We start from the raw sequence: 10,283 nt of genomic DNA on the forward strand, positions 1-10,283 counted from the left end.
GAATTTGGGTCTGATTCAACTATAGCCCTGGTCATTGAGTAATCCCTTGCTTTCAGACAGAGTAGAAATGAAATGTTAATTGGTATGGTTAATTGGTATTGGTTAATTGGTACTAAAAATGTTACCTTTTTAGTAAAGTGTGATATGAGTGTGCAGGAATGACAATTGATGATGATGAGAAATATTCATAATGAGATTTTATGAACTTGCTTTGGGTAAGATTAATCATATTTTGGAACTATGTTGATCATAGGGTTGGAAATTGTTTAGATTTGATCCAGGAGGCTAGTACAGTACATCTAACCAGTAGTTCCCAGCCACTGTTTAAGTACTTACAATAAAGAGCAATGACTTCCCACCCAACAAGGGAGTAAATGTAGGCTTTTCCAAGAAGCCAAACCCTGTTGGAAACTTTCTTCAAATGCAAATCTACTTCTGTGCTTCCAGTCTTCCTTTCTGGAGCCATAGAAACGATGCCAGGAAGCTGAACTGATCTGCTGTAGGCTCACCCTCATATATTGCTAACTACAGCCTGAAGATGCATCTGTAACTTATTTAAGAGGATATGTCCTCATGAAGTCACACTGTCTCATCCTCAGCATGCCACTTAGATAGCTTAAGTTCATTCTTAACTGTTTTTGTTTTTAAGTTGTTTTTTTTTTAAATGCTGGTACAAGTCTTGCCTTATGAATGATCTACAATATCTCACTGATGCTGTATTGGCACAAGGTAAAGGACAAGAATCTGACTAGTTCTCACTTGTTATTTTAGGCTGCTGCAGGCTCACCTCCTCCCTTCTGGCCACCCAGTGTTATCCTCCATGGCCATTTGGCGTGGGCTGCTGAAGAGATGGGACATCTGACTGCTGCAGAGGAATCTGATCGCACAATACTGGACAGTGTTTTCTGAACTAATGGTTAGGTGTTATGGGGACTCCTTTTAAATTCAGGTTTAGCATTCTGTGAAAGAGTGTTAGATCTGCTTTAAGAAAAATCTTTGGATGTTTAGATGTGTGTGTTTGTATGCAGATGTCAGTGCTAGCAGTCCCTTCCCCTGTTTTTATTTTTTTCCTCCTTGCAGGCAGGATGGGGAAGGTTGCAGTTCATAGTTAATCTTCTTTTTCAATTAGTCTGCTAAAATATTAAGAGTTGCCTCTGTCTTCTCCCTTCTTCATCCAGCAAAAGAGCACCCCCCCCCCATGAAATTTACTAGAGAAAAGTGAGACTGATTAATTTTGTATTTAAATAAAAATAACAATAATAATTTCTTTCTCTCCAAACACCAATTAATTCAAATTCAGAAGTGTTTGGATGACAAAATACATTAGCTTTTCATTTAAAACTTGTAAAAAAAAAAAAATCCTAATCTTATCCCCCCAACTCCAACATACTTCCCTGAAATCTGTTCAAGAATTACAGGAGGTGCCTTTAACTGCAATGACATTTGGGATTATTTATTTATTTATATTTCAAATTTAGATATCGCCCATCTCACAAAAAGTGACAAGAAGTGATTATGGGGTTCCTCTGATTTATATATTTAATTCAGCATCAAGAAAGCTTTCACTGATGGGTGGTAAAAGGTGCATAGATGCAGGAATGTGTATGCATATGTGCATAGAAACACACAACAGTATTAACACTAGAGCTGGGAGTGACTTTTCAGCCTGTATAATGTAAGGCAATTTCAGAATCCTCCTCTTTTTTTGCTGAAAGTTTCCCTTTTCAAAATGTCATTTTTATTGCTGATTTACTACTTTAAAAAGAGCCAAAAGTCATGGGGCGGGGAGAGTTCTCACTACAGTGAGAAAACTCCTTCCCACTTCATGTTGCAAGCTTCTCTCCTTCACCTGTCAGTTGTTTTGAGGGCTACTTCCAAACATGGTTTTAGTGCTGTTCCATAATAAGTCTGTTCTGGAATAGAATAGCAGTTTTTTTCCAGAAGAGCAATAAACCCATTTCCAAAAGGAAACCCAGTTTACAATTATTGGCCTGGGTTCCTTGGAATGCACTTATGTAAAAATCCAGTGTAAAACCAATGTGAATTGTGAAGATGTCAAAACTTACATCTTCCCAGTCCCACTTCAGATACAATGTCTGGTGTATGTTTCTCCAGCTGGAAAGCAAAAGGGAGAAGGGATTCTCCAATCCCTTCCCTTAACTTGTCCTCCATCAGTTATGTAAAGACACCTGTCTTCAACTTCATTCAGAAGGCAGAATATGACTGAGCTACCAAGACAGTACATCTTATACCAGTGTTGTCCAAACTTGGCCACTTTAAGATGAGTGGACTTCAACTCCCAGAATTCCCCAGCCAGCCATGCTGGCTGGGGAATTCTGGGAGTTGAAGTCCACTCATCTTAAAGTGGCCAAGTTTGGACAACACTGTCTTATACCAATATGCTGGTTTTTTTGTTTTGTTTTTTGCTAACTCAAGGATTAGAGGAATACACATTAGCATGGCCTTGGTAAAGAGCCCTGCAAATGGGAAGGGAATAGTTTCACTGATTCTACTTCTGCTTATTGGTTGGTGGTAAGTGCTTTCTAAATTTCAGGTAAAAAATTAAGAAATCCAGCTCCACTTTCCTGATTTTTCTCCATGCAAGCTTACAGCAATGAGGAAATGAACAGGATGCAGCTGAAATTCCAGGCATTGTCTTATTATGGAATAAGGAATTAATGTTTATGTTCTGGAATGAAAATTGCTGGGCCTGCAATGTTTAGAAGTTATACAGAAGCCTTTCCACAAAATAAAAATTCAGGGTTAATGCAGTTGACTAAGAAAGTCTCCCCCTTCCATCCATGTATCTTTAAGAAGCATTTTTCATTAAAGAGAGCTACAGCTTCCACATGGTGACTGTCACAGAACCCTATCATGGGAAGCATAGTTTTTCTCTGTCCTTCCCCCCTCCCCATCATACAGTGTAAAACTGCAAGGTTCCTCTTGCCAGGCTGCAGAAGGGTGAAGTCTCATTTTTCCAGGAAGCAAGAGATAAAAACGAGAACTAGACAGTTATGCAGCAAGACTGCTTATAGTATTGTCCCTTGTGGAGGAAAAGGACTTGTAGGCACTCCCGGCAGCAGCAAATAACCTTAGACTGATGCACATCCTTCTTTTTAGGTTATCTCTTCCTAGGGCAAAGGGAAAGCAGGGAGTCAGAGGTGTGTGTGTGTGTGTGTGTGAGAAACAGAGAGAGAAACAGAGAGGAAGATAAAGCCCTTAAAACAAATATGGCAAAAGACTGTTCTACTTTTCCTATTCAGTTCTCAGACATTCCCTCCCCCATAAATACATCCATTTAAACTCCCACTTTTTTTCTTTTTTCTTTTTTTTTGTTCCAGGCTCATATCTTTTTCCAAAGATGAAATAATTTTAACAGAGCCCAAATAAAGAATGTTGAGTAAGAGCCAGATAGCTCATCTTAAGGAAGTTGTGGGTGTCTTCCCTTCTCTGCCTTTCTTGCTTTTTGCCAGTTTTTTAAAAGGTTTATTTGCTCCTATTCTCATTTCTATCTTGATTCCTCCATTTCTTTTTAGGAGGAAATCTGTATTTTCCTTAGTTTGACAGCTGAAAAAATAAATAAATAAAAATAACCAAAATCCTACAGTCAGGTGCAGGAAAAACATGGCAAGAATATGAAGGGCAAAGCAAACAAATATCCTGCTTTACAATCTAATCAGGATTAAAAAACAAAAAAACAAAAAAACAAAAAAAAAACAGGGAAAGGATAGATTCACCAATTGTTTTGTGGGGGGGGGGGGCGGACAGAGACACAAGGTACTATTACAAATTATCAGGAATTGTGGCAGATGGAAGCTGTGAAATGCTTATTAAAGTGAATGTTGTATTAATTCAGCCCTCCCTGATTTTACTTGAGACGTACTTAGTAGAGGCATTCATATCCCGAGGTACCACTGTAGTTAGACTCTGGATCCTCAGACTCCTTTAGATTCTACAGTCCTTCACCTTCTTCTGTCTTACTAGCTGTCTAGCTGGACATGAAGTTCACTAGTAGAACCAACATAATTGTGGGATGGAAGATCTGTGAAACTAGGAGCAAGTCCAGTTCCTGATGGGAAAACATGTAACACACCAGCCCTGACATGAGAAGCTGGGGCCAGTCTCCTTTACTACAAAATGATTTAGGACCTGGAATTCTTTGCACCATCGAGATGCAACTGGTTCTTTGCTTGGCCATGCATTGGGGAAAAGGAGGGGGATATCAATATATATATATATTTATGTTCAAAAAACATGCAGCAGTTCTTTTAAATACCCAGCCACACGCGCGCGCGCACATGCACACACACACACACACACACACACACAGAGCCATCACATATCTCTAAGCACTTTCGCAGCCAATGGAAAGTGTTTTGCCCAGCTTTGCTTCGCTTGAAACGCCGGGAAAGACACATTACTGACACTTTAGAACTATCTCCCCACCAGCCCCTTCTGGACCGGACGGACACGAAGCTGACTAGTGCAAAAACTAACCCAGCGGTTCATCCAGATCTACACAAAGGAAGCTTTGCACCAGCTGCCCCGCTGACTTCCTTATAAGTATCTCTTCGGCACTGCCTGAGAGTTGCGGAAGATCCACCGCTTCCCCCATCCTCCTCCCCGCTAGAAGGGTCAGCAGAATGTGTGACAGCGCCACTGGGTCTGGGAAAGGGGATTCGTGGGGATGGAGCAGGACACGGTGGAGGCGCTAGACAATGTGCAGGGGAAGTTTGATGGACTGGGATGGATCCCACACTGGGAATGTGGGTCTTAGTGGGAGGAAGATTGTGCATTCCTCCGTTCACGGCACAGTCCCCCTGTTTGCAGTGTGATTTGCTTCACACGGAAATCTCGCTCGCCCTCTGCCATCTCACACCCCTTCACTGGCCGCAGCTCCGCTGCCACTCACCCTCTGGCCGCCAGCTGCTGCCCCATCGCGTCGCCCAACGTTTCTCCCCTCCCCCCGGTCCTCACAAGGCTTCATTCTGAGGACCCTCTCGGACCGATGCCGGGCAGGCAGTCAGCAGGGCAGGCGGTGACCGTTCCGACCCATTTCTGAATGCTCCGGGTGGCGAATTGGAAGGGCAGTGCCTCGGTGCCTGGCCCTGGATTGCCACCGGTCCGGGATGACACGCGAAGCCGCGTCTTCGTGCATCCAGTGCTAGGGCTGGCTCCGCAAAGGGTAAAACGCAAAAACGGGAACGAGCCAACCAGCCAGAGGCGGCAAGAAGACGCCAAACGCAGTGTGAGAGGCACTGTACTGCAGGGCGGGAGGAAGCAAGACGTGGAAAAATGGTGTGCGGTCTAATTACCTCCGATCGCTAGTCGCTTGACTCCTGACACTGATTCGAGTCAAACCCCACCGGGATTCCGCAGGCGCACTCCGTTGCTTTTTCCTGGCGAACGAGCTCTGCTCCACGCTCGACGCCTGCCGGGCGGGAACGCTGGTCGAGGGAGAAAGGCAGGGCTCAACTTTTCATTATGAAAGGGGGAACGGGAAAGAGCGTCGGGGAGATGGACGGTTGAGGCTCCCATTTCTCCTTCCAAACTTGCCCTGAATTGCTCGCTTTCTTTTCCGCTCCTTTCTAATTCACTCGCTCGCTCGCCCGGATTCCCTCATCTCTCCGCCCCCCCCCCCCCCCCCCGCTTCTCCAACATTCCCTCAGCAGATGGATTTTTGCCACTGCGGCTCAGCAGAGGGTGTCAGATCTTTCTGAGTGCGCCAGGCTTGAAAGAGCACAACCTCCTAACAACTCCTGCCTTCGACGCGTGAAGGAGTGAGTAAATGAGTAAATAATAATAAGGAGATGATGAAAGACGGAAAAAGACAGAGCGCAATTACCGAAAGACAGTAGAGAGACCGAGAGGCGAGAGGGGGAGAGCGAACGCAAGGAGGGAAGCGGTGGACAGAGCAAAACCGCAGCGATTGCAGAATTTTTGCAGCGCCATTGGTTCGGCAGCCCGCCGTTAGGCTGGGGCGTGATTTCAGCACCAAGGGGGACTGGACAGCACCCAGAAGAGTGGGGGGTCTTTCGGGCACCGGGCGACGACCACAGCAACAGCAGCAGCGCCGAGGCCGGCTTTGCGCGAGAGAGGCAAGGTCAGTCCGGAGCCAAGCCATGCACCCAGCAAGCTCTCTTCTCCCACCTTCGTCCCTCCAGCCCTGCCACTCTCCTGCAGACGCAGCGGCCGCTTCTGGCGATTCCTAGCGAGATCGTTCCTTAGCCGAGGCTGCCGGAGATCGACTTCGCTTTGGCGGGGGGAAGGCGGGGAGGCTACCGAGGGGGAGTTGATGAAGTGGGGGGTATCCAACTTTTTTTTAATTTTTGTTCTTCTTCTTGTGCTTCCCCATGTGTATCTGGAGACTTTGTGGATATGATTGCTGACTGGAGTCCGGGCTGTTGCAGTGTTTGCGGGGGGAGAGAGAGCTAAAAGGAGAGCAGACGGCGTCTCTCAACCCTCCGCCTCACTGCATTCCTCTTTAGCCAAGACAACTGTATTTTTATCTCCCTTTTCCGTTCCCCCCCCCCCCAAACCTTCCCTCCCCCCATTTTTGACGATGGTTCGGACATTCCGTGCCTGGAAGGAACTTGACTGGGCTCCGGCTTGAAAAGAAGCCTGTTTTGTTTTGTTTTTGCCTTGTAGTTTTCCTCTGTGTGCTTCAGCTCGGGAATGACTCGCTCGGTGTAAAAATGCTGCTTTGGATTCTCTTGCTGGAGACGTCTCTTTGTTTGGCTGCCGGGAATGTTACGGGGGACGTTTGCAAAGAGAAGATCTGCTCGTGCCCAGAGATCGAAGGCGACTTGCACGTCGACTGCGAGAAGAAGGGTTTCACCAGCCTGCAACGTTTCTCAGCCCCCACTTCCCAGTTCTACCATTTGTTCCTGCACGGCAATTCCCTCACGCGCCTTTTCCCCAATGAGTTCGCTAACTTTTACAATGCAGTTAGCTTGCACATGGAAAACAACGGTTTGCACGAAATTGTGCCGGGGGCTTTCCTGGGGCTGCAGCTGGTGAAGAGGCTGCACATCAACAACAACAAGCTCAAATCTTTTCGCAAGCAGACTTTCTTGGGGCTGGATGATCTGGAATATCTCCAGGCTGATTTTAATTTATTGAGGGATATTGACCCGGGGGCCTTCCGGGACTTAAACAAGCTGGAGGTGCTGATTTTAAATGACAATCTGATCAGCATCTTACCAGCCAATGTGTTCCAGTATGTGCCAATTACCCACTTGGACCTACGAGGCAACCGCCTGAAAACCTTGCCTTACGAGGATGTTTTGGAACAGATCCCAGGCATTGCTGAGATCCTGCTGGAGGACAACCCTTGGGACTGTACCTGTGATCTACTCTCCTTGAAAGAATGGCTGGAGAACATCCCCAAGAATGCTTTGATCGGTCGGGTGATTTGTGAAGCTCCCACACGATTGCAAGGGAAGGATTTAAATGAGACAACTGAACAGGAGTTGTGCAGAAAAACCCGAGTGGACTCCAGCCTGGCTGCTCCCCCTGCAGAAGAGGAGACTTGTGATCCTGGCCCTATTCCCACTCCCTTTAAGATCCATGGCAAGGAAGATTCTGCCACACCAGGTTCTGCACCTCATGGGGGTACCAAGATCCCAGTCAACTGGCAAATCAAGTCCAGACCTACGATGGCCAGCTCAATCAACACCATGAAAGGCAAGTCTTCCAGTAATACACCTTGCCCTGCCACCTGCACTTGCCATCAGATTCCTGGAGGATTCAAGGTGAACTGCAATGATGGCAACATCAGCAGCTTGGTGGATCTGAAGCCTAAGCCATCCAATGTCCATGAACTCTTTCTGAGGGGCAACAAGATTCACACCATTCGCAAGTCACATTTTGTGGATTATCAGAAACTCAACCTACTGGACTTGGGCAACAACAACATTGCCACTATGGAGAACAACACTTTCAAGAATCTACTGGAGCTGGTGTGGCTCTACATGGACAATAATTATTTAGATATACTGTCTCGAGAGAAATTCAATGGTTTGCAAAACCTAGAGTACCTAAATATGGAATTTAATGTCATCCAACTCATCCTGCCAGGGACATTCAATGCCATGCCTAAACTGAGAGTCCTCATTTTGAATAACAATCTTCTGAGGTCTCTTCCGGTTGATGTCTTTGCTGGAGTATCTCTCTCTAAGCTCAGCATCCATAATAACTACTTCCTTTATCTGCCAGTGGCAGGAGTGCTGGATCAACTCACCTCCATTACCCAAATAGATCTGCATGACAACCCATGGGACTGCAAATGTCCAATTGTCCCTTTCAAACAGTGGGTGGAGATGCTGCGGCCCAAGGTAATGATGAGTGACTTAAGGTGTGAGACTCCAGAAGAGTTCTTTAAAGAGGATTTTGAATCCCTCTCCAATGAGGCCATTTGCCCTCAACTCAAAGTCATGCCCACTTTGACTTCCACACATAAGAACAGTACTGGCTTGGCTGAGACTGGGACTCACTCTAATTCCTACTTGGAGACTAGTAGGGTCTCCATCTCAGTTCTGGTGCCTGGCCTTTTGTTGGTGTTTGTCACCTCTGCCTTCACGGTGGTTGGCATGCTTGTCTTCATCCTGAGGAACCGGAAACGCTCCAAAAGAAGGGATGCCAACTCTTCTGCCTCTGAAATCAACTCTTTACAGACAGTTTGTGACTCATCCTACTGGCACAATGGACCCTACAATACAGATGGAGCGCATAGAGTGTATGACTGTGGCTCTCACTCCCTATCAGACTGAGACATGAGAGTGAGGAACTAGAACATTTAAAGTTAAAAAGTAACATCATGTATGGGCAATCAGTTCAACTTCAGCAGCTAGCAACCTCAACTTCCCTTCAGTGGTTCAAAGCTTTCTTCTCCTGATCTGTGCATCACTGTCTTGTCCGCTGATGTGAATTGGACCACAAGAAGGGATGAGGCTTAGCCCACTTAAAGCTACCTTCTGGTGAAAAATACCTACCCGCTCACCAAACCTGGGCCAACACTATGAGTGGAGGCCTGCCTTTTTTATTATTTTAATTTTTTAATTATTATTATTTGCCTAGCCTCAACCTGAGGTTGTGTAACTCTACACTGTATAACCAGTGGGAAAGAAATAAAAGATCCAATCAAAAGGCCAAGGTTGGCTTGAAATCGCAGCAAGAGAAAGAGTGAATACACTCTCCTGCAGGTTGATCCATACCTATGTGGATTTAGTGCCCTAGGTGTGATGGGGAAGAACAGCTCTTGCTTGTGCCCTCCCCATTGTGAATAAGGCAGGAGAGTCGAGTTGCACGAAGGCATGAATGTATTGTAAATAAATAACTCTGATCTAGAACAAACCAACCCAAGTTGCTGCATGGTTCGCATGGATACAAAACCACCCAGGGACGCTTCGGCCCCAAATGGAAGCAGCGTCCAGTTCACCTCGTCCTCCCTCTTACCTGATAAGTTCCATCGTATCAAACTTTCTATATACAAAATACAGTATAATAAGAATAAAAAGTGCCATTTCGCCATTATTTTTGTGTGATTGCTAGGCAGTAGAGATTGTCCATTTACTGTGAAAAAAAAAAAAACAAGGAAAAATGTAAAGATTTTATTTAAGACATGTTTGCATGGTTTATACTCTCCTGGGTTCAGGTTTTGCATTTTGGGTGGGAGAAATTTACTTTCTTGGGGGATTTTTTTCTTTGTTGGGAGGGAGGAGGGGATGAATTTCTTTCTGGTTATTTTCAAGCTTCTTTTGGAAATTGACATATCCAGAATGCCTTTCCATCTGAATGTAAAGCAAGTATCCTTGGGGTTTTCTCTGTTGATCAATATGTTAAAATATCCATTACTTGGGTTTTGTCTTGTTTTGGTTTTGCTTTTTGCTTTTTTTTAAAAAAAAAAGAAAATAAAAACAGAACCAAACAAAACCAAACAAAACCAAGAGCCTGAAGCAGTTAAGCATGAGTAGTGAATGCCACTTGAATGCTTAAGCTGCAAAGATGAATGAAAGAAGGTTTTTGTGCTCTTGTAAATCAAACTCTGAAAAAAATATAAAAATATCTTGAGAAAAATCTGAGTTGAGAAAAAAGAGCAAGGAAGACTTACTAATTCTATTCAAGGATTTTATAATGGCATATTTTTTCAGTATTAAAGTGAAAATGTTTTCAAGGCTTGGGTCATTCATTTTAATTCTCCCAATGTCACGTCCTAACTCCCACAGTGGGATTATTTCATTTTAGTTTATTCTGAGAGTGGTGGTGGTGGTGGTGGTGGTGAT

At 44.9% G+C, this 10,283-nt stretch overlaps 1 protein-coding gene across 1 annotated transcript; it reads left to right on the plus strand.

Moving 5' to 3' along the window:
* The first annotated feature begins 6,375 nt into the window (after positions 1-6,375).
* SLITRK1 (SLIT and NTRK like family member 1) lies at positions 6,376-10,066 on the plus strand. Its single transcript, XM_007439070.4, has one exon. The coding sequence runs from the start codon at positions 6,696-6,698 to the stop codon at positions 8,769-8,771; it is 2,076 nt and encodes a 691-aa protein (XP_007439132.1). The 5' UTR covers positions 6,376-6,695; the 3' UTR covers positions 8,772-10,066.
* Positions 10,067-10,283: the final 217 nt, after the last annotated feature.

The sequence above is a fragment of the Python bivittatus genome, unplaced genomic scaffold (assembly GCF_059951505.1).
Source record: "Python bivittatus isolate LINGU-HERP-01145 unplaced genomic scaffold, Pbiv_v1 ctg000060_np1212, whole genome shotgun sequence".
NCBI classification, from domain to species: Eukaryota; Metazoa; Chordata; class Lepidosauria; order Squamata; family Pythonidae; genus Python; species Python bivittatus.

Excerpts from the sequence above, each read along its gene's own strand:
- SLITRK1 (XM_007439070.4), top strand. The coding sequence starts at position 6,696 with ATGCTGCTTTGGATTCTCTTGCTGGAGACGTCTCTTTGTTTGGCTGCC.